Source organism: Cyprinus carpio, chromosome B2 (genome assembly GCF_018340385.1).
Source record: "Cyprinus carpio isolate SPL01 chromosome B2, ASM1834038v1, whole genome shotgun sequence".
NCBI classification, from domain to species: Eukaryota; Metazoa; Chordata; class Actinopteri; order Cypriniformes; family Cyprinidae; genus Cyprinus; species Cyprinus carpio.
Genome location: NC_056598.1, coordinates 32,197,334 through 32,223,128, shown reverse-complemented (window position 1 = coordinate 32,223,128; position 25,795 = coordinate 32,197,334). Strand labels below are relative to the sequence as shown.

The window sequence follows — 25,795 nt, the reverse complement described above, 5'->3', positions numbered from 1 at the left end:
CCGCGAAACCTCGAGAGCCATGGCCGCGCAGAAGATCAACGAGGCGCACGATCACATCGCGAAAGCCGAGAAATGGTGAGATGTGAAAAATATTCATGCATTCGCACACAAACACCGACATACGATCCTGCTGTCGCTGTCAGTCACACTGCAGATGCAGGATGTTTTTAACTCATTCATCAGTGCAGTCATGTTTTAATGGTTAAGGATTATCCGATTCCATTACAATATAAAAATCAAACAGAAAGACTGATTAATCAATCGCGATAGCCAGATGATTGAGGTTACCTTGGCGACAGCAGCAGTGGTCCTGATGCGGTTATTATTATGAGGCTTCTACTGATGATGTGCGCAATTCCTGAAATATAGTGCATGTTTTCATGTGCCATCAGGCAGTAGACACCGGGCCTCTTCCCAGGGTAAGTTGTCACAGGCTACACATCTCAGCAAACAGAAGATTTTGAGTCTAAAGTTCAGTGGCTTTGCATGTTGTTTTCAAACACATAGTTCTTATATTATGTGCAACTGTGCATTATTATGATATGTTTTGTAATATATGTTACATTGTGGAAGAGAAGCGTACTTTTAAAAAGAGTACTTTAGTGTAAACTAATGCAATTTAATAATTAATTCTGTAGTCTTTAAAATATTTTGAAAGTGTATCTACTGAGAAGCATTTATGGTAAACTAAATTATATCTTGATGTAACTTTCTATTGAAAATCTGTACATATACATTTTAATTCCACATCTATAATGATAAAGTTGCAGTTTAGTAGGTTTAAAATCTATTTACTTTAAACATGATATTGAATAACACACAAAATTATTATCAAGTAATTTGCATGTGCTTTAGTATGTTATTCAACACAGCAAAATACATGCACATTCAATACATTTAAGCACACTTCTTTTTCGCAAGGGTTGGGAGGATACTAGTGAACACCATACAATATTTGTTTTACTTTATGCAGCTTGAAGACCAGCATGTCCAAGTGGAAACCTGATTATGATGGAGCCGCTTCAGAGATGGCAAAAGCAGGTGATGTAGACCTTCAGTAAACTGACGTCTTGCACTGATGTTACTGATGAAGGTCATTATGTTGTGAAATTGGACCATAACGCAATGTCTGTTGGTGTTATAACAGCTGTGGCTTTTAAAAACGCCAAACAGTTCGAACAAGCGAAGGATGCATATCTGAAGGAGGCCGAGTACCACACAGAAAACAAAGCGTATCCTTCTCCTCCCAGAAATCATAATTACAAAGTTAATTTAACAAACAAAACTAATTAATGTGCAGAAGAGCCATATACCACAGAGATTTACAGTATCTTATTATACTCATATACTCACCTAAACACCAAAACTTCAAAACATTTAAAAATATATAAATATATAAAGTGACAAATACCCAAATACATTACCACAATACTCACAAAACTTTCAAAAGTTTGGGGTCAGTAAGATTGATGGATTGATTGATTATTGGAAAGAAATTATTGATTTTAGTCAGCAAGGGTCCATTAAATTGATCAAAATTAGCAGTAAAGACAATTATAGATTTATTTTTCAAATAAATGCTGTTCTTTTGAACTTTACAGTATATTCATCAAAGAATCCTGAAAAAAACACCTTTTGCACAAAAATATGAAGCAGCAAAACTGCTTTCAACATTGATAATAATCAGAAACTAGAATAATTTCTGAAGGATCATGTGACACTGAAGGAGTAATGAAGCTGTGCATCACAAGAATAAATTACAATTTACACACAGTTAGAAACAGTTATTTTGAATTGTAATAATATTCCACAATATTACTGTTTTACTGTATTTTTGATCAAATAAATGCAGTCTTGGTGAGCAGAAGAGACTTCTTTCAAAAACATGAAAGAATCCTGCCGACCCCAAACTTCTGAACAGTATAGTATTTGATTAAATTTTGGTTTAGTCTCTCATTCAATACTCATATTTACTTAACTAAAATTCTTCAGACTCTTCCACGCAGCAAAGTAAGTGACCAATAATGTTTCAAATAAACGATTAGGCTGCTCATTAACTCTAATCTATACATTTACTAAAACTAATCTATAGTTTACCAATTTCCTTTAATAGTTCAAACATATTACTGTAGTTAATTGAAACTATATTTTTTTACTTACACATCTGTACAATGTAACCCACGATAAAACCGTGCTTTTCTTTTCTCAGAGCATATGAACAGGCTGGCATGATGCTGAGAGGTGAGCTGGTCATGCAGTGATGTCATGGATGGCCTGTAGGTTTGAGATGTGTGTGAGTGACTCTTCTACACCTGCAGGACATGAAGAAAATGCCTGAAGCCATTCAGCTGATCGAGAAGGCCAGCATCATGTACGTGGAGAACGGGACGTCTGGCACCGCTGGAATAGCCTTGGACAGAGCTGGGAAGTGAGTAAACAGATCCAAACTCTTTTTGAGAGGTTGTTTGTGTAGTTTCTTATGCGTAAACTAACTATAATATGCATGCAAAGGTTGTGTTACCATTACCGGTGTTGACTAGTGCCATCCACTTCTTCAGACTCATCGAGCCGATTGATCTGGAGAAAGCCGTGGACTTGTATCAGAAGGCCGCATCTTGTTGTTTGAGGTGAGGAAATGCAAAAATGATTAATAAATAATCCTGGAAATGATCCAAATTCATCCATTTGTCCACACATAACCCATGTTTACTGGTTTGTGTTGTGTTCAGAATGAAGATCGCCTCAGAGAGGCCGCAGAGCTTCTGGGAAAAGCCTCCAGACTTCTGGTGAGACTGCGCAGGTGCGTCCTCAAGCATTAAACTGTCCATATTGTGATGATTTATTAAATGATGATTTAACATGATTTAATGTTTAAAAAGCACATTATTTTTCTCATACTGTATATTGCTGCAGCAGCTCTTTTCACTCTCTGCCTGAAATGCTCCTGTCTCTTTAAAGCCCCGCCTTCCAAAAAGCCAAGTCTTCTCTGATTGGTCAGCCAACCCTGGCTGTTGTTGATTGGTCAGCCAATTAGATTGTGTGTAATGCTCTTTACCATAACTGGCTTTCCAACAGTCCTTGTGGGCGGGCCAAAGCAGCAGTAGGTGTGCATTATGCAAATATGCAACATGGAATCATAGCTAAATCACAGAAATAATGGCAGGACAACCAATAAGGCATTTCAGGCAAAATTTTCTGTTGGAGAGATCAACTCTCTTTGATTTTGACTTTAACTTTGCATATTGTTTACATGCACAAACAGATATATTACACACAAAAGGAAAAGTAAAAAAAAAACAAAAAAAAACACACCTAATAGGTGCCCTTTAAGCATTAACAGTCCATGTCATGTATAATAACACCTTAACTGTGGTAAAATCAATGTGATGCATGATCAAAAGTGTTTAATAAGTCCCATAGTTGCATATATTATAATATATTACTCACCTTTATTACTTCACTAGCTCTCCTGATGACTTCACAACAGTGTTGTTAACTAAAACTACAAATATCAAAAAACATTTATTCTTTGAAATTAAATAAATGATATCTTCAAATATATTTTTTTTAACTAATAAAAATGACTAAACAATAGAATTACTAAAACTAACAAAAAACTAAAATGGAAAATATAGAAATAAAAACTAATTAGAAATATTCATAAATACTTTAATAATATGCTAAAGTAATATAGTACAAAAAATATAATATATAATATAAATCTTCATAATAAAATTAATTAAAGCTATATGAATTCTATACTATATTACAAGTCATCTGAAATCATGATGCCTGTGTTGTTACCTAAAACTTTTAAAAAGTTTTATACTTATTATACTAAAGCCATAAAATGTATTACTAAAACTTTAACATAAATTCAAATGTAAAAACTGAAAATTAAAAAAGAAAAACTAATTCAAAATATGATTTTTTTTCTTAAAAAATTGTCCCTTTTATACTTGCACTCTATTCATTTACTGCTTGTTTTCTTTTTATTTATTATACAATTAACAGAAGCAAAAGAAAGCCTCTCACACTAGCTTGCTCTGTTCTTTTTCTATTCTATCAGTTTTTTTATTTATTTATTATATAATTAAAAGAAAACTTGCTACGTGTACTGCATTAAGTTAACTGAGACTCGTTATAGCACTTGCATATCATTGCTCTTTTGTTGATTTTGAATTGCTTCCATTGTCCTTATTTGTTAGTCGCTTTGGGTAAATGACTAAATGTAATATGATTGTAGAAATATGCTTCTGTATGCTCAGTGCTAGATGAACCAGTGAAAGGTGTTTGAGCTGTTGCCATTGTGTTTCTTGTGCTCAGGCTGGACGAGGCCGCCGTGTCCCTTCAGAAAGAGAAGAACATGTACAAGGAAATCGAGAACTACCCCACCTGCTTTAAGGTGCAAATACTGATATTCAGCTGGATTTTTAAATAATATTTTTTTTCTCATGTAGTTTTTGAAATAAACTTAGAATTTTGCATTCTAACGTTGCATTAGTTTGAACAGATGTTTGATATTGCAGAAAACCATCGCTCAAGTGCTGGTTCATCTCCACAGAGGAGACTTTGTGGCTGCAGACAAGTGTGTCAGAGAAAGTTACAGGTACGAACGAGTAACACCGTCATCCTTCAGATGGCCAGCGTGATCTCTGATCAGTGTCAAATACTGTGCTGTTCAGTCTCCCAGGGTTCAGTGGGAGCGAGGACTGTGTTTCCATGGAGACGCTACTGGCGGCGTTTGACGAGCAGGACGAGGACAAGCTGTCACGCGTCTGCAACTCACCTTTACTGAAGTACATGGACAACGACGTGAGTGTCAGTCCTTGCACACAATACTGTGAACTATCAAACTAAACTTCATTACGCGCACTAAAGGAGTCATTTAGCTCAGTATCAGAAAAAAAAAAATATTAAAAAATATATTAAATTATATTACAGTAAAATAAAAATAGAAATAATTAATAACAACAATAATTTATATATATAACTAATATATATATATATATATATATATATATATATATATATATATATATATATATATATATATCTATATATATATACAGTACAGGTCAAAAGTTTGGAAACATTACTATTTGTAATGTTTTTTGAAAGAAGTCTCTTCTGCTCATCAAGCCTGCATTTATTTGATCAAAAAATACAGAAAAAAAACTAGTAATATTGTGAAATATTATTACAACTTAAAATAATGGTTTTCTATTTGAATATACTTTGAAAAAAAATAATTCATTCCTGTGATGCAAAGCTGAATTTTCAGCATCATTACTCCAGCCTTCAGTGTCACATGTAACATCCAGTCTATCACATGATCATTTAGAAATCATTCTAATATTCTGATTTATTATGAGTGTTGGAAACAGTTCTGCTGTCTAATATATTTGATGAATAAAAGGTTAAAAAGAACTGCATTTATTCAAAATAAAAAAAAAATCTAATATCTATTGTAATAATATATTTTCGTTACTATCACTTTTTATCAATTTAACACATCCTTGCTGAATAAAATTATGATTTTATTTAAAAAAAAGAAAGAAAAAAAAAAAAAATTACTGACCCCAAATTACGACCAGTAGTGTATATTGTTATTACAAAATATTTATATTTTAAAAACATAGCTTCTTTTTTTCTTTCTTTTTTTTACTTTTTATTCATCAAAGTATCCTAAAAAAGTATCACATGTTCTGAAAAAATATTAAGCAGCAGAACTGTTTCCAAACTTTGATAATGAATCATCATATTAGAATGATTTCTAAAGGATCATGTGATAATGATCCTAAAAATTGCAGCTTTGCATCACAGAAATAAATGATAATTTAAAGTATAATAAATTTAAAAACAATTATTTTAAGTTGTAATAATATTTCACAATATTACATTTTTTTCTGTATTTTTGATCAAATAAATGCAGGCTTGATGAGCAGAAGAACTTCTTTCAAAAACATTAAAAATAGTAATGTTTCCAAACTTTTGACCTGTACTGTATATATATATATATATATGTATGTGTGTGTGTGTGTAAAAGAAGTCTCTTATGTGTGAAAACAGTTACAAATTAAAACAAACAGTTTTCTATTTTAATATATTGTATTAAATGTAATTTATTTCTGTGATGGCAACGCTGAATAGACGGTTCAAAAGAACAGCATTTATTCGAAATCTTAAGTAACACTAGAATTGTCTCTCCATCCAGTGATCAATTTAATGCATCATTGCTGATTAAAAGTATTAATTTAAGTATTCTTAAAAACCTTACATTTCTTTAACGTTTCTTTAAATTCATTTCTAAAATTTTGAAAAATCTTGCTGACCCCAAACCTTATAATAGTGTACATGTTAGTATATTATTTTTTCAAGACCACTTATCATTGAAATAGACAAACAAAATGAACATCTTAAAAAAAAAAATTAGCTTTCATGTTATTTTATTATCACTAAAATATATTTATATTTTGGTTACTTTTTATAGCTACTTTTTGTAATACTTTGAATACATTTATATATATATATATATACTATATATATATATATATATAGTATATATATATATATATATATATTCTATTTTCATTGTAATTTTTGCAATTTTGTGTAGTTTTATATCTTTTTTTAGTTTTAGCTTTTTTGTTACTTAAGTAATTTAGTACAAAAATGTAAAAAAATTAGTAATTTAGTATAAAAATGTCTTTGCAACTAGCTGAAATAAAATAAGTTTAAGTTGTTTTTTAATATATTTTATTTTATACCTTGCTTATTTTAAGTACTTTTTTTTGTTTGTTTGTTTTTGTTTTCATTAACGATATGCTTGGTGGAAACATAACATATGTACTAGGCATTTACTATATTTTTCAAAACTCCAGTAATCATGCAGTGACATAATCAATAGCTGTTTTCTGGTCTGTGTGTGTGCAGTATGCCAAGCTGGCGATCTCTCTGAAGGTGCCCGGTGGAGGAGGCGGAAAGAAGAAGAAATCTCCTGCTGCTCCTCAAGGGGGCAGCGCCGGCCCGCCACCGGCCGATGAAGATGACGATTATGCGGGAGGTTTATGTTAATGGAGAGAACGGCCAGTCTGTGTGTGTGTGTGTATGTGTGTGTGTGTGTGTGTGTGTGTGTGTGTGTGTGTGTGAGTGAACGAGCATATCAGTGTTTCCTTCCTTTGTGCAGTGGAGTCATTCTGTTCCTGTTTGTCCCACCTAGGAGTGTCCAGATTTCTGTGCGTTTACGATGAGTCACACAGAAAACCCTACACACACAGGCTGTGGACATCAGTTTAACATATTTAATGCAATAGAGCGCTGAAGTGATGACGTGTTTTTTTGGTTGGTTTTTCCAGCGCCTTTTGGATAACTGAAGAAAATGAGATCTGTGAGCAACAGAAGTTTGTGATTCTTACATGTTTTCTTCATCATGATAATCTTCACAATTTTTATGAATTTTGAAGCATGCATACATGTGCCAGAAGTAAAAAGCTTAACGTAAGCGGTAAACTAACTCTTAACTCTCTTCACTTAAAAACTTAAAAGGGTTATTACAGTTAATTAAAATCTAAAACCATTTAAAAAGAAAAATAAACAAATAAATGTTCCAATAACACTGGTTCAGCACGACGACCTCTGTGGTCCTGTTTAGACTTGTTTTCAACCACCTTTTTAAGACAAGTAAAAAAATAAAATAAATAAATAATTATTACCGGTGTTGAGGAAAGTTACTTAAAAAGTGATGCATTACAATATTGTGTTACTCCATTAAAAATAACTACAGTAATTTCATTACTTAGTTACTTTTTATGGAAAGTAATGCATAACGTGACTTTTGTGTTACTTTTTGTCGTCTAAACTGGGATTGCTTATTTATTTTTAATAACAAACCTCCCCAAAAGTTATATCTTTGGTAACTGTAAAGGCCACTTTCACACCAGAAGTGAAATGAATAAGCCTCAGGCTGAAGGATGTGTCTTTGCCTCTGCACTTTCTCTCAGCACAGGATGGGAGAGCTGTCAGTGTATATAGTTAGGTCAGGTATTTTCCTGTAAATGTAAACGTAATGCATTACTTCACTAGTTACTACTTATGTATTAAATAATGTAGAATAAAATGTGAAAATATCTCGTGTTAAACCACAGATCGTACTTCAGTCATTTAACAAAAACCGTCAAGATGATGTACAGAAATGCTCATTTTCAGGTTTTGAACTACAAAAATCTGTCATCCTTTCAGCACTCTATTGATTGCAGTGTTTTCAGTCAAGTTACAAGCATTCGTCTTCCATTGGTCAGTTAAATAGTCCTGCCCCAAAACTCACACCATTGGTTGAGCCTGTAAATTATAAGCACTGGGCATTTTCAATGTGTGTGTGTGTGTGTGTGTGTGTGTGTGTGTGAGATCATATTGTTGGATAAATTCCGTTTGTAAATGTTTTTTTTTAATTTGATAAGGAAACAGAATTGTGTGTTCTGTACAGAATTTATGTAGTTTTATTTGTGAATTGTCTGTGATGTCAAAGTGATATTGAATCAGTTCTAAAAAATTATAAAATACTATATTATTATTATTATGTACAGTAATTTATTGTAAGTGTTGTTGAAATGTAAATGTGGCTGTGGAGTGAGCCGTCATGCTACGTTTCCAAATATACAAACCTGACAGACATAAAGATGCAAAAATGAGCTAATAAAATCACAATCTATACAGTGTTTGGCTGTCTGCTGTTAAATGTGTTTTCTTATTAACTATGTAGAGAATTAGGCTACTGATGAATTCAGTGCAGAGGATTTACAAATTTTCTACAAATAGAAAGTTGCACCGTTTTTGTACTCATGTTATAGAGAAGCCAGGAAAGAGAGAGTCATTTCAAATCATTCTAATATGCTGATTTGCTGCTCAAGAAACATTTCTGATTATTATCAGTGTTGAAAACTGTGGTACATTTTCTTTAAAGAAAGAACAAAATTTTTTTTTCAGTATTGATTTCTTTCACAACAAATGACTGATTTTTAAACTAGTTTAAATCATGTACATAAAAAAAGAGAGAAATATAAGAACAAAAAAAGTAAACAAAAGTGGCACGTTGTCCTTTAATTGTGTGCTTTATTTGAAGTCAATAAACCATTTCCTGTTTCATCCAGCTACAGCTTTCTTTTCCCCCCGTTTTGATGTTGCTGAAAAAGTTCTGCACACGCAAAGTAATGAAAGCGTTTCATGTCAAACATTATTTTTCATTCATGCTACATTGTCTTTAATGCATAGTTCAGAGATGGATTTAAAACAGTATTCAGTGTTCTCCTCAAGCATCAGCACAACACGATCCGTCGGCGTGGAGCTCACATTGACAGTCATATATATCGTACATGATCCCATTGTAAATCTACAGCCTAGCAGAGACTCCAGCGGTTCATCCGTGAGTCCCTGATCATAGAAAGCTCCTTCCTGAGTATGGCTGCCAAAGGTGTTGGATAAAAATGGATTTCATGTCCTTTATGGTCCACCCGCCTGTCGTATTGCTCAAATAAATATAAGTACGTAGTACAAATGTGAGTCAGATTCTTCCTCATGTACAAACAACTTTCTGATGAGCCCAACAGTCCTGGCTATGCATATTTAATAATGCTAACAATCTGTAAATCTCTCATGCCTTCAAGGATGTAGACTATCTGTTAATAACTATTATTCATTATTCACTTTCACCACAAGTCAAATGTTTCCACGAAACAGTGATTTATGAAACACGAGCAGAACTAACAGAAAATGTTCATTCTGTTTGTGTTGCATGAATGAACCAATGACCAGAAACATTTGCAAAACCATTTTACGCTATTGTTGCATTGTGAAAATGGTTTAGCGAACAATTGATTTTGCTCATATTCCATGAATTCTGTGTATTTCTGAATACATTTCTCTGTAAATCGTTCAGAAAATTATTTGGATTTATGAAGAACCACATTCAAATTCATTCAAAACTTATTTCTGAGTGAATCGTTCATAAAATAACTTGGATTTATGATTAAATAATCAGATTCAAAATTCACTCCGAACAAATTTCTGTGTAAATAGAAAATGATTGGGATTTACGAAGAAATGTACATAGAAATGCATTCGAAATTTGTTCTGGACAAATTTCTGTGTGAATAATTCATAAAATCATTTAGATTTATGAAAACAAATTTCACAGAAACAACAAAAATTTATTCAGAATGAATTTCTATGTAAATAATTCATAAAATAATTTGGATTTATGAAGAAATATTTATTTAAAATTGGTTCTAAACAAATGTCTGTGTAAATCATTCATAAAATCGTTTGGATTTATGAAAAAATGTATACAGAAATGCATTTAAAATTCATTCTAAACAAATTTTCATGTCAGTCGTTCATAAAATCATTTGTATTTACAAAGAAATATAGACAGAAACATTCAAAATTCATTTTTGAAAAACATTTCTGTGTAAATAAGTGTTTATAAAGAAACATTCAAAAATCATTCTGAACAATTTAAGTGTAAATAATTCATCAAATCATTTGGAATTATGAAGAAGAAATGTATTCTAAATTTGTCCTGAACTAATTTGTGTAAATCATTCATGAAATAATTTAGATTTACGAAGAAATTCATTCAAAATTCGTTCTGAACAATAACTGTGCATGTCAAGACATATAAACAGAAACATTCAAAATTTGCTCTGAATAAATGATTCTCAAAATCATTTGGATTTATGATATAATGTACATAGAAACATTCATGTAACTCATTCATAAAATTATTTGAATTTACAAACAAATGTACACAGAAACATTCAAAATTCCTTCTGAACAAATTTCTATGTAAACCATTCATAAAACCATTTGGATATATGAAGAAATGTACACAGAAACACATTCAAATTCTTTCTATTTCATGAAATACGGCTCTTAAATAATAATAATAATAACAATAAAATCCAGATTTGTTGAAACTGATAAATCATTAATTGTAATGTGAAAACAATCTCCCATTCGTTTTGAAAAGTCATTGTACTTCAAGCCTTATAAAACACTAAACGTCCTTTTCATATTCCGAATCTGTTCATAAATTACAGATGATCTCCTTAAAGTACCCAAGGAGTGAAGTTATTACTGTTGCGTACGTTCTTCTTCACACTTCGTCGTACATGAGAAAAAAGGTTGAGATCCCGTCGTGGTGAAATAATCCGAATGTATTCCTGAGAAAGGTGGTGGATAATGATGCGTCTAGTTGATTGTACAAATGAAATAAGGCAAATAGAGATTGTCACGAAATTCACAGCGCCACCTACAGGCCTTCGGTTCTCGCCTTCGGAATTCAGAGAGACGTTAAAAATCAAGCCCAAAGTCTGCAGTAGGTTGAGTATTTCTCGTCTACGTCCATCACGTCGCATGCACTCCCAAAGACGAGAGTCGTATCAAAGTGGCGCATGCCTGGAAGCCCTAAAGTTCACTTATCAAGCCCTTAAAAAACACTAGCAAGTGCACGTCCACCGGATGAAAACTACATGAGTGCTAACGTTTCATCAGTTAACATGAAGAGCAATGCTTCACTGGTTCAATTCAACCGTGCACTTTGGGAAGGAGGCACAATTCCCGCTTTGTGCTTCTCGTGGTTCGTTTGGAGTTCCTCCGAAGGTCAGCGTCCTCATCCTCACTCACTCACTCACTCTTCTCTCTGGTCCACTTGATCATGGTTTCTGGAGAGCGGTAGAGGAAGATGAGTTTGGCGTACAGGTCTTCCTCCAGGTCCAGTTCTCCTGTCTCTCGGACCAGGAAGATGTCGGTGCAGAGCTTGAGGATCCGGTCCACGTTGGGCAGCTCTTCGAACATGATGGTGTGCGAGATCCCGCTGAAGAACTCGCGCACGAACTTCCCGATAACCAGAACCACTGACATGTACAGACCCATGATCCTGTGCACACGCAGGTTCACATGGTCAACTCAGCATTATCAATTAACTACTTTAGAGTTAAGTTCCTTACAAACTGATAAAATCATGTTCATTTGTTTCAGATGGGATGCATATCATATCATAACAATTATCAATGGAAGCCAGTTTGCACCATGGAATTAAAGAAAAAAACATTTTCTTAACGTTTTCTCTCAAAATGGCCTTGTCTAGCAATTTTACATTTACTGAATATGGCACAAATCTGACTTTTTTCCTGTCAATTCTAAGAATTGCAAGAAAAAAAGCCAGGATCATGAGACGTTAAAGGGATTTAAATTCAGTCAAATAATGCCTATTCAAGATTATTTAAAACTTAATTTAATTTTAAAATATATACTTTATTATTTAAAATATACAGTACACTACAGTCCAAAAGTTAAGAGTTGGTAAGATTTCTTTTTTTAATGTTACTCTCATCAAGGCCACATTTATTACATAATAAATGCAGTAAAAACAGCAATATTGTAAAATATTACAATTTAAAATAACTTTTTCAGCATCATTACTCCAGCCTTCAGTGTCACATGATCCTTCAGAAATCACTCTAATATGCTGGTTTACAGCTCAAGAAACATTTCAGATTATTATTAATGTTGAAAACAGGTGTGCTGCAAACTTTTTTTTTTTTTTTTTTTTTAATTTTTTAGGATTCTTTGATGAATAGAAACTTCAAAAGAACAACTTTTTTTTGCCAATTTAATTTATCCTTGCCGAACAAATGCAGTCATTTCTTTCAGAAAAAAAAATTCTTAGTAATCCCAAACTTGAACTTGGCTACAAAAAGTATTCTTAAACAGATAACACTCAATATATCTCTTTAATTTTAGTTTCTGTGAGATTTAGTTGTATTAGCATATCCCTTGTGTGGTTTTCTCTACTGAGAAGCCCCACCCATAGCAAACTCTCATTGGTCAAAAATCCACCTCCTCTTATATTAAACTTCAACTATGTTCTGATTGGATGCACAGTTTTGCCTCTTTAGGAAGGACAGAAAAATAACTTCAGACTATAATGTTTCATGTCACTCACCCATAACCAGCCAGAAAGCCCAGACTGGGAGGACTGACTTGGTCACTGAAGATATAGAGCTCCAGACCACATTCGCTTGCATCCCTCACAGATAACGGCCCTGCTTCTGTCTGATTCACGATCCACCACTCCTGGACACCCTCTTTGTTGGATTTATGTAAGGACAGTGTGATGTTCATGTATTTTTTACCTTGGGGAGCACACAGAAGAGTGAAGAGAAACAGGCATGTTGACAGCTGTACAAATGCATAGCAATGCACCAAATGGTGGAGAGCTGGTGTATTACCGAGGTAAAGCTGCTCAATAGGCTTGGCATTGGAGTCGCTCGGTGCTCTGATGTATCTTGGAAAAATGTTTTTGATGGTCCTTAATAAAAAACACAATTACAAATGATCAATCAGGCCAATGTCTTTTCAGTGGTAAAAAAGTTAAAAATATGTCTGTGTTTGAAGCTTAAACTCACACTTCTTTTTGCTCAGTTCCATTCAGTAGATTTGTTAGATTAGTTCTTGTAATTTCGTCCAAGTCAATATAGTGTTTCCCTATTGCAGTTTCAGCTTTGGCACCTAAACTGAGGTTCCTGATGGATAAATGCAGCAAATGAAAGCAAACAGAAAGTAATTCAGTTAATTAATTAATGAAAACCTCAGTCTTTGTCATTAACATCTTAGTCCTGACCAGAGCGGCACATAATCATGTCAGTGTCTTTAAATGCAGAACAAATTCTCAAGAGATGATACCAGGATGATGATTGTATGAAACATGCCTGGGTCACATAAAATAAATTATTTTTGTAAATTCCTATTACCACACTTTGACAAAATTACTCTATATAATGATATATTTGTATAAAAACATTAAAAAGGATAGTTCACCAAAAAAAATGTAAATTTGCTGTTAATTTACTCATCCTCAGGCCATCCAAGATGTAGGTGACAGTAAAGAAGATTTTAGTTGAAACCGTGGTCCTTGGCAAAGGCACTGGCATAGGGCTCGAGCACCCATGGAAAAACACTAGATAGTTTCCATTCATTTTAAACCAGTAAGAAATGGATTGCAGCTTTTAAAACTTTATTCTAATTTTTATAGTTCATCTGAGGCAGCTTTTAGTGTTCTTTTAATGGCAAATGTCAAGAGTGCATTATTGTAATACGAGAGAGCGCCAGAACGAATCTCTAAGCTTGCAGCGGGCTTGCTCTCTCATATATATAGAGATTATTGCTCCCTCAAACTTTGTCTTGTGTGTGTGAATAAGTGCTTATTGTAAACAGGTATTTATTAAATAATTTTATTTAGTGAAGCACAACCCTCATAGAAAGAATTATAATTTATATTTTGTGCATTATAATTTGTTTGTTTGGTAATATATTTGTAGTCCATACGTTTCACCTCACAAGATAAATTTTGTGTAGTGAATTCATCAAACAGAGTATACTCCAGAATAAACTAACACCCAGTGTAATTAATTACTGATAATGAGAATGCTGCAAGCATTTGTTGCATATGTGTACAGCTTAGCCAGTTATCATTTGCTCGCAACACTAAAGCAAGCACCCATGCATAGTTTTTGGGGGTTTATGGCCTGACATACACAATTGTATTCACAAATATTGCATTACCATGAAGTAATCATCTACTGTTTAAAATTAAAAATAAATAACATTTCAATATCCATCACGGCGCCAAGTCAATACACAATATAAAAAATGTCTTGGTTACGTATGTAACCCTCGTTCCCTGAAGGAGAGAAAGGAGACATAACGTTGGTAATGACGGACTTTGGGATCTTGCTTAGAGAGACCAATCCACTGTTTTCAGTGTAAACAAAACGAGCCAATGCACATTGGCATGCGATGAAGACCAGTCACTGTTTGTCATAGCACTACCCACCCAGTGAAATTGGATAACACTGGGAAAACGTACCCGTTCCACTTGCAACAGGAACGTTGTGGAACCCCCATCCTTCCTCGTCATATAGAACCCATGGAACCCGGCCCTCTACCGGTTCTCGCTGATTCATTGAGTGAGGGCCTGGCGCCGGACATTCCGCCACATCTGGCTGCCGAGGGGATAGAGGAGCTCGACAGGGTCTACCGTACGGACTCTCTGGAGCAGTTTAGCAAGCTGACACTAAACCATCTTCTACCTGTTTGAGGTGAGAACACAGGAGCATACCGGCTCCACATGAATACTATAGAATCTAGCAAACGTGTTGGGGGTCACCCAGCCCGCAGCTCTACAAATATCTGTCAGCGAGGTGCCACGAGTGTCCCGGGGGATACAACACTTATAGTAGTGTGAGCTCGCAACCTGAGCGGGCAGGGGGGAGGGCAAGTGGGCCATCCTCTGCTTAGAGACGCATTCCCCTTCTGCTGGCCTCTGTAACAGACAAAGAGCTGATCTGAGGTCCTGAAACTTTGTGTCCGGTCTACGTACCATCTGAAGGCTCGGACGGCACAAGCAAAGATAGGGCTCGGTCTGCCTCCTCTGGGGGCAGTGCTTGCAGGTTCACTACCTGATCCCTGAAGGGGGTAGTAGGAACCTTGGGCACGTAGCCGGGCCAGGCAACTTTAGGCACGGTTTGTTGAACGAAAAAGCATGCAGGTCCCCTGCTCTCTTGATGGAGGCCAATGCGATCAGGAGCAGAGTTTTCATTGAAAGAAACTTTAGCTTGACTAACTGCAAGGGCTCAAATGGGCCCTGCTGTAGTGCTCTGAGCACTAGAGTCAGGTCCCAATAGGGTATGGGGGGGGGGGTTTTAACCTTTCTGCCCCCCTAAGGAACCTGGTGACCAAGTCATGCCTCCCTACTGACTTCCCTTCCATGGGGTTGTGATATGCAGCAGTCAAAGCCACACAGACTTTAAAGTTCCCATGAAATCAAAATTAAAGTTTTTTGGGTGTTAGTTTCAATATGTCAGTCTTAAGTTTATCTATAAAGCAGTGTGCTCCAAAACAGTGACAAAATTCGCATTTAGAAGATATAAGCATTCAAAGCTTGCAGTTTGTCACTTCCGCCAAAACAGCGCAACTATTTTTTTCATCATACTTCATCTTCTCATCAAATCTTCTGACCAATCAAATGCTCTGTAGAATCTGAAACGCCTGCCCCCTGCACTATAAATAGACGCTGAAACACTGGCTAAGATCGGTCACTTGTTCACAGTGTAGTATTTCCTGTACAGTGAATGGCTCGTAGTGCACAATGTAGGTGATAGAGAACGATTCAGACAGTGTAAATATGCTTTCGATTGGTGCAAATGAGGTCTGGTTTCATGCTGTTTCACGCGAACCGTGGCAGCGCACACAGTCTGATCCGGACTTTGGCTCCAGTTCAGAGAATCGATAGCTCGGAACGGATCATATGCGTGAGTCAGCATATATACGAAAAACTTTTACAACTACACAGCCTCAGCATGATTATGACCATCTTATACAACTAAACAAACTACCCAAACAGAATATAAACAAAATGCTATTGGCTATATAAAAAATGCCCCCTCTACCCTCCTCAAGCCCGAGCAGATATAAACAAAATGCTATTGGCTATTTTAAAAAGGGGGCGGGGATGCTCGATATGTCCTGCCCTCTCTTCCTGTTTCAGTTGAAATGACACTATCACATAGAATAATGCTGCATGTTTCAAGGCACTTCAGGAGACCTTTAAGGGTTGAGGGAGACAGCCTTTGCTCCAACCCTTGCTGCAAAAGGAACAGCACAACTCTAATCAGGCATCTACGGGTTTCCTCTCAGTGAGAAGAACACCACTCGATGAACAGGTTCCACTTCAAGGCATAAACGCTTGTAGACGGTGCTCTTGCCGAAGTGATGATGAAGTGAAACTACCTTTTAGGGTAGTTCACCTAGAAGCTCCATGTCCCGTCCAGGGACCAGACGTGAAGTTTCCAGAGGTCTGGACGCGGGTGCCAAAGGGTGCCCAGTCTCTGAGTCAGTAGATCCTTCCTCAGAAGAATCTGCCAGGGAGGGGCTGTCACAAAGAGCATTAGTACCAGGAACCAGGTCCTGCTCCTCGTCCTCCCGGATCTTGCACAGTGTCTGTGCAAGAAGGCTCAACGGGGAAAGCATACTTACGCAGGCCCCGCGGCCAGCTGTGTGCCTGTGCATCCATGCCGAGTGTTCCCTCGGTCAGGGAGTAAAACAACTGCCAGTGAGAGGTCTCTAGAGAGGCAAACACGTCTACCTGAGCAGCTCCTAAACGTCTTCAAATCAGCTGGACCATCTGGGGATGGAGTCTCCACTCTCCGGGGAGCGCAGCTCATGACAGCTCATCAGCTGCATGCTTGAGCAGACCCGGAATGTGAATGGCATGAAGTGACCTCAGATGCTTCTGACTCCAGAGGAGGAGGTGGTGGGCGAGTGGCAACATGTGACAGTAGCGTAGACCACCTTGTCGGTTGATGTACGCAACGGTCGCAGTGTTGTCTGTTTAGACCAGCACATGCTTCCCTCGTATGCGCTTTCTGAGACAGTTCAAGGCAAGGCGTACTGCTAACAACTCTAGGCAGTTGACGTGCCAGTGGAGTTGGGGGCCCATAAAAACCTCCAACACTGCACGCCCGTTGTACATGGCCCCCCAGCTGGTGGTAGAGGCATCCGTGTAAACCACAGCATGCCTGAAGACCTGTTCCAGGGGCACTCCTGCCCGGAGAAACACAAGGTCTGACCACAGTGTGAAGGTTTGGCGGCAGCCTGGTGTGACTTGGACCTGGTGAGTGCCATGTTGTCACGCCCACCTTGGGACTCGTCCATGGAGCCAGTGTTGAAGCGGTCTCATATGAAGCATCCCCAGCGGCATGACTGCGCTGCAGCTGCCATATGCCCCAGGAGCCTCTGAAACTGTTTTTTTAATTTTGAAAACAATGTTTGATTTTCTGTTATTAACAAAGGTGGGAATGTCTATAATCACCCAGAACACACTAACAACTATATACTGTACTCCAGCAACACCTCAGCAACTACATAGCAAGAGCCTAGCAAACACCCAGAATATCCTAGCAACACTTCAGCAAACACCTAGATCATCTAACCAACCTGGAACATAAAACTACATACGTTTTTTAAACAAGACTTTAAAACAAGCCAGCATAAATTAGTTTTTCAATCTAGTTATTACAGTTTTCTTAAATGCTTACACACAATTCAAATACACAGATGACTTTCCTGCTCAGTGAAAACACTTATTAGATTCAGGAATTATTTTGCAGCTCAATGTCTATTACAGTATATAACATCAATTAAATCACAAATTCAGATGTATAATACAGCGATCAGCCTTTGGGAAATTTTTTAAACAAAATTTTACTACTGTAAAAAACTTAAAATACCAAAGAACTATATACTGTATGACCTTGGTAACTTGGCACAGTTTACTGAAAGCCATGATTTCTTGTGATTATTTTATGTTATGCTGTCATCACCGCTGCTGAAAAGTAGCACATGAAACACTGCTTACATTTAAACTTTATTCTGCAATAATTCTGTGGTGGAACAGCTTTTTCTTAGCAGTTGCCACCCCGGTAGATCCACCCCTGCCAAGGAGCACAGTTTCAGGTAAAAATCTTTACTGTTCTACTGAAGAAAAAAAGTCACTTACATTTTGGATGGACTGAGGGTGAGTAAAACAACAAATTTCAATATGATGAATATTTTATATAGTAAAATATCATAAAATGTTTAGATCTCAGGATGAAATCTGGACAGCATTTAATTTTTATTTTACCCATTAGCCACCAGCAAATCAGGTTCTTCTAAGTGCTCAGTGTAACTGTATGCTGGTGTGATGTTGAACTCTACAGTACCTCTGTATGGACCAGGTAAAGGTGAGAGGAAACGTCTCATTTGTTTCACTGAGCATTTTAATGAGGTTCTCCTTGCTCGGGGGGCTGATGGTCCAGAGCGAGTTGGAACTTCCTTCTAGTTGGGCTATTGTCAAATCCTCATGAATATAAGACTCCAGGAACTGCATGGCATTCTGTAGGAGACACAAGCATCTTTAGCTCTATTTAGAAACAATCCGGAATGCACAATTTATCATCATCAGGCAACATTAGTTTGTTGTCAGATCAGCATTGGTATCAGACATATACAGTATATATATATACTTATATTATATATATATATATATATCTATATATATATATATCTATATATATATATATATATATATATATATACACTATATATACATATACATTACATATATATATATCTATATATATATAATATTATTATATATATATTATATATATATGTATATATATATATAGATATATATATATATATATATATATATATATATATATATATATATAAATACCTGTTTGAGTTTTTGTCTCATATTTATATCATATAGGCTAGTTGAGCAATATCACACAAGCAATAGGCTAAGTGCAATATCTCACGATTGCAAATGTGATACTGATCTTATATAACAGTTCAGTAAGTAAGAAGTTAATATTGTGTTATTTTAGACACAATGTTGTCTGTTTTGCTCAATTTTGCCAACAAAAATATAAAGACAAAGCAGAACTGTTCATCTCCGAGCAACACTCAGCGGCATTTCATTTCTTAATGCACGTTTTGAACAAATTTGGTGAATCATTTGGCACATTGAACCACTGGCCATAGGCACGTTGGATTTGAAGCGGCGCTGCACAGATCGATCGGTGTATGACATCAAAGTACCGCGAGAGTGATTCAAAAGCATAAGGAGCCGTCTACTCTTTATGGCTCTTGCAGTACTTTGATGTCACACAACGATCGGTCTGATGGTGATGATCCGCTTCAAGTCGAACAAACCTAATAATTCAATGGACCATTCAAAAAGAACCATTTACTTCACTCCTGAATGAATCAGCCATTTGAACGAAATTTGAATGACTCGATGACTTAATCATTAAGATATTTACCACCACCTACTAGCAATATTAGTTTATTATTTAGAGTATCATTTCATTAAAGAATAATAATAAAATTACTAAAATAAATTATAAAAAGTTATAGTTCACCCACTCAAAAATGACAATCATCATTTTCTCACCCTCATGGTCCAAAAGAGTATATGTAATAAATTTTATCAAACAAAATATTTCTTGCTAAAGCTACTTTTTGTAATGTCTGTTTGATGCTTTAGACAACAATGACTTTTAATTATCTTTTGGGAGTAATTTCTCAGCCAAATTTGATGTGTGATTAATTTGCGATTAGTTAGATTAAAAATCTGAATTGCTTACCAGCCCTAATATATAGTAGTATTTCAAAAGTAGCATTAATTCCTAAATAAGCCCTAATTGTTTTACAATAAGAGGATTGTAGGTGAAATTTTTTTAAATTGGAAGGCAAATAATGCCACGATATCCAAATAGTCCTAAAACAAGTTCTATTTTCTCTATGCAAAATTTCATTTCTTATTTTTTATTTTGATTATGCAATGAAATGTGAAAATAGAACTCTACTGGTCATTATTAGATTTCAGCTATCTGAAATCATTTCTATATTTCGGTAAATTACTATAAAACATGTTCATGTCAAAGTACAAATGAGCTGCTGTGATTTGAACAGACACTTAGTTCCTTACTGCATCAGAGCTGTATTTTTTTACAAACTCGGCAAACTCTGCAGAAGTCACAGTTTTTAGATGGTTCTGCTGGGCACTCATCGTGAAGATCGGCTGAAAACAATAAAACAAACAAGAACAGAAAAAAGAGAGCCATGTTAATCATCAAATAGTAGGCAACTTGAGATTTGAACGCTTCCCATAGGATAGACAAAAATATCAGATCTCTTAGACAGCACTGAACAAATAGAGACATTTATATGTGTCTCCTGCTTCTCAGATGTTTCTCCTGAGAAAAGACCCCTGTAATTTCACACGTCTCTTCTAGAGTTTCAGAAGAGATCTCAACAATGTCTCAATCTGTGCTCCGTTTAGCCTAGATACTAAAGTCTGAAATCAAAAGTTAGTGATCCAGTGATGTTATTGTAACTAAAACTAACTAACTATATATATATATTATATATATATATATATATATATATATAGTTATATATATATATATTATATATCTCATTGCTGGTAATCAAAATAAAGAGAAATAATACAAAATATTAATATTAGATAAAAATTCAATGAAATAAATAAATTTAAGTTACTGTACTAAAATAACTTAAACAAATAAAATATTAAAGATAAATAGAAAACACAAAAAAACTAATAAAAACTGACATAACATCATTACTAAACTAAAATTATAATAAAATGATAAATTATAATAATAAATAAAATAAAATAAAAATAATAAATAGAAAAAAAAAAAAACAAACATAAAAAATGAAAAAAAATAAAATTACAAAAATAAAAACTAAAATCCAAATGAATAAAAAAATTATAAAAATCAATAACTGATTAAAAACGACAAAACACATAATAAAATTACTAAAACAAAAAGTAAAATGAAAACTGAAAACAAAAAAAATCGAAGCTTATTAAAAATATTAATACACACTGTAACAGTATATGAATAATATGAACTCAAAAATATCTCATCAAGTGATCTGAAAAGCTTTCCACATTCATTTAATAGATTTATAATCTTACTGGATGACTCGTTTGTGTATATTTTGATTTCTGCACATGTCTTTTTAGGAGAAACACCTATAAAATGTTTCTTGGTTTATACTGAAAGTAGAAACTGGCAGACATCTGAAATGAGCATGCAGATGAGCAGATGCACCTGAAGTCCTCCCAGCGTGAGCGTGACGGACACGTCCAGCGGAGTGTTGACCACTCCTGCCACAGATTTGATCAGAGACATGAAGAGCAGCGGGAACCAAACGATGCAGATCAGGAGCATCACGATCATGCCGCCCATTCCATACTTCACAACCTTCTTCTTCTTCTGCCCGCGCGGCTGAGGGTAACGCTGCCACACGACACACACACAGATGCTCAGGATGCTGCCTCAGGAGGAAGCTGCCTTCTATTTCTCCCTTTCTTACCTTCTCGGACTCCCTCCAGCATTTGAGGATGAAGATGTGAGCGTAGATGTCTTCCACACAGATCCAGCTAGACAAGCTGAGCGTCGTGTCCGTCCAAACCCAGTCCATCACCGCACGCAACTCCGTCAGGAACGGGATCATACGGAACCTGGGACACACAACGCATACTAAGCAGGTTAACTTCCTTTCTGCACAGCTGATATTTTGCATTTTTTAAAGGGTTAGTTACTAAAGGGTTAGTTCACCCAAAAATGCACCAGCTGATATTTTGCATTTTTTAAAGGGTTAGTTCACCCAAAAATGCACTCAAAAATATCTTAATTTGTGTTCCGAAGATGAACGAAGGTCTTACGCGTTTGGAACGACATGAACGGTGAGAAATTAATGACAGAATTTTCATTTTTGGGTGACTATCTCTTTAATTATGAGCATTGGTCGCTATTTTTTTATTTCATTCCACAATTACAACCCCTAAATGACATGCAACATCACCCTATAAAAACTGCTACGTGTTTCTCACCCCTGGAAGAGGAAGAGGTTGACGTAGTTGTAGCTCTTGGTGAGGAAGTTTCCCAGGATGCGAGTCGGATATCCACAGCGGATCTGATACGCTGACAGGCCGAAGTAAATACATTTCACAAAGTACCACAGCTGAGCGATAGTGTTATGACTGAAGCGCCTGCACAGAGGAGATATAACAAATGTTAGGACCTCCAGGGCATTTCTTCTTTATATTTTATCTAACAGGGATTAAGACATCTCTGCATCATTTGTTCTCACAAAAGTTTTTTTCTCTCTTATTACTACAGTATATTTATTTTTCAGTTTCACTTCTTCTGGATTCCGTTTTAGTGCTATACATTTTTAGTAAACAAAGAGAATGTCTAATGAATTGAAATCATTAAACTTTAAGTTTAATACAAATGACATTTTTAGAATCCTATGAAAACCAGTTTCGGGATTCAGTTTTAATTATCTTAATGTATTTATGAAACCTTTCATATGGTAATCAAATTACGGCATAAAACATTAACAATTTAACCTTTCTTTGTAAATGAAGTGAAATGACAGTTTAACAATTATTTAATTTTTTTTGTAAAATTCCATGACTTTCTGCTTTATATATATATATATATATATATATATATATATATATATAATATATATATATATATATATATATATATAAAGGATTAATGAACTTCTAATGTAATATAATGTCAAAACGGTCCTGAATGAATGATTTTAATTCAAATTTAAATTTTGCATCCTGTTCCTCATCATTCTTTTACCTATTAGTGATTCCTGGTAGGATGAAAAACATCCAGAAATGGATGCCAAACACCAGGACGACCTGGAAAATCACTTTTCCCATCACTGTCTTGCGGAGGTACAGGGCACGATCCACCACCATCGTGCCGAACTGGATGAGCACCATAACGAGGAACGGCCCGGGAACCTGGTCTTCTGACAGCGAGGATGTGATATCAGCACCTGCCTGATGTTTCTGTGAGCCAGACAAAACACACATCAACACACAGAGTCAGTTTAGAAGAGAAAAAGGCAGATCTGATCTGAAACCTAGCTGTCTACTGGCATGCATCATGCATGCATTTTTGTATATTTTTTATAAATCGAAATTCTTTCAAATTTACCCCAAATGCCCAGAAGCCAAAGACAATAATGATGAAATCAACAGTGTCTGCCAGAAACATTAAGACGTAAACGTCTGTGACGGCGTTGTACTCAGGGTGGATCAGATTATAGAAGAACTGACGGATGGGCTGATAGAACTTAACCAATCTGAGGAGAGAAGACAGACAGAGAATGAAGAGGAGACAGGCTAATGTAACACATTAAAAACAGGATAAAGAATGAAAGCGTGCGCATCAATCAGCATGAAATTGCATTCATAACCTATTTTACTTACATAATCTGTTCAATGAGAGAAAAATGACTTGAATTGATCCATTATCCAACTAACTGGATCATTTAAAGTGTAGGGCACTATGAAATCTGTTTTGTTTTTTTCCAAATTCCATATTTTCCATTTTTAATTTTTCTGGATTCCGTTTTAACACTTTAATTAAATTTAAATAAGCAAAAAGCATGTCTGATCAATTGAATTCATTCAGTTTTAGCAATTTAATAATTTATTAAAATGTTAACAATAATAGTGCCATATGAAATATTTTTATATTTAAAAAAAAAAACCTGTGTTGTCTGTTTTAATTTTCCAGATTCTTTCTTTGTTTTGTAGTTTCATGCAAATTTATCATCAAAGATGATGATAATCAAATATATGCATAAAACTTTAACAATGTAACCCTTTAAAATATAAACCCATTAAAATATAATTCTAAAACATTATTTGACAAAAACAGAATTACTACAAAAAACAAATAATCTTTAAAACTATAGTTATAAACCATGGACCTAAAAAAAAATTTTGCGATAGTCCTTAAAAATAATGTTTAATATACTGTAATATACTCTAATATTATTGGTTAATATTATATGTTTCCTGCATCCACATAAAGAAAAACAGTTGCTTCAGTGGTGGAGAAATATTATATTTTCTTTAATATAAATACATTAATTTTATACAATATTTATAAATATTATCATTAGTTTGTATTTTTATTATTTTTAAATATATAAAATGTATTATTTATTTATTTATTTATTTATTTATTTATTCTAACAATAACATCTGTTTTCCCAAACGCACTTACTTTTTGATCACATAAACCTTTGCTTTGATGAGCTGCTCTCGGATCTCATCAACAATCATTTCCTTCCCTCCCTTCTAACTTACTTCCCTCTCTATCTTTCTTCCCTCCCAACGAACTCCCATCCGCTTGCTCTTCCTGCCAAAACAAACCAGCAACCAAAAAACACCAACACTGTTAAACTCATAGTAAAGCTTGAATATAAGAGTATATAATCAAGACTCCTCACCGCGTTTGGAGCGCACAGATGAACGGCGGGACAGGTGAGATCCGCTAGTGCTCTGTCGCCGCAGGTGAGGCCGATGCTCAGGGTAAAGTATTTGCACATGCACCTGGGACGAGTCCACAGACATGCCGAGGTTCACGGACTTGAGTGAGTATGCTGGAGAACCCTTCTTCTCTTCCTCAGGTGGAATCGCCACCGCCATCTTCCCCTCGTCCACAGAATCGTCCTGATGAAGACACTCATCCTTATGGGACGCTTTAGGGTCGTCTTCATCCCAGAGACCATGACACTGAGCCCGAGAGAGAGAGAGAGAGAGAGAGAGCTGGTGCATTAATTCAGGAAAACAAACACTAAGGTATCGCAGGATTGGAAAAGGAAAGCTTTGATTCATCCAAGACCCATTTATTGCCTTTTTAATCAAAGTTGTAAAGTAAATAAAAGGCACTTTTGGAAACAAGACAAAAATTTCAATAACATTACATTAAGCAATAAAAATAAATTAAATAATAATATTATATATATATATATATAAAAAAAAATCAGGGCTTTAAAATGGATTCTGCAGGGCTGCAAAATAATTGCAGACCCCATTAAATAAATCTAAAATGCTCATATAATATTTAACAAACGCTTTATGAAGGCTTGTTGGGTTGCTTTTTAAAAATCACACAAATCTCACACAAGCAATGTTTATTATTTCCTAAAATCAAAGAGAAGTAAAAAAACTAAACAAAACAACAAAAACAAAAAAACACTAGTAAATATCATAGTAATATCGCAAAAAAACGGCAAAATCTGAAACTTTTAGAGATATATA

At 35.1% G+C, this 25,795-nt stretch overlaps 1 protein-coding gene and 1 pseudogene across 1 annotated transcript; one reads left to right on the top strand and one right to left on the bottom strand.

The window, feature by feature from the left end:
* Window positions 1-8,716, top strand: LOC109111804 (gamma-soluble NSF attachment protein-like). The gene is made up of 12 exons (XM_042719151.1): window positions 1-75; window positions 974-1,041; window positions 1,148-1,232; window positions 1,993-2,010; window positions 2,210-2,238; window positions 2,317-2,428; window positions 2,559-2,620; window positions 2,725-2,800; window positions 4,327-4,405; window positions 4,530-4,609; window positions 4,686-4,815; window positions 6,937-8,716. The coding sequence occupies exons 1-12, from the start codon at window positions 20-22 to the stop codon at window positions 7,075-7,077; spliced, it is 936 nt and encodes a 311-aa protein (XP_042575085.1). The 5' UTR covers window positions 1-19; the 3' UTR covers window positions 7,078-8,716.
* Window positions 8,717-10,606: 1,890 nt separating this feature from the next.
* Window positions 10,607-25,795, bottom strand: part of LOC109060107 — a 95,700-nt pseudogene continuing 80,511 nt past the window's right edge.

Bases quoted from the DNA above. Each gene is read 5' to 3' on its own strand.
- LOC109111804 (XM_042719151.1), top strand. From the start codon at position 20: ATGGCCGCGCAGAAGATCAACGAGGCGCACGATCACATCGCGAAAGCC. The intron at 2,239-2,316 runs GAGGTGAGCTGG...TTCTACACCTGC, and splicing joins ACAGGCTGGCATGATGCTGA to AGGACATGAAGAAAATGCCT. The intron at 2,429-2,558 runs GTGAGTAAACAG...CCACTTCTTCAG, and splicing joins GCCTTGGACAGAGCTGGGAA to ACTCATCGAGCCGATTGATC.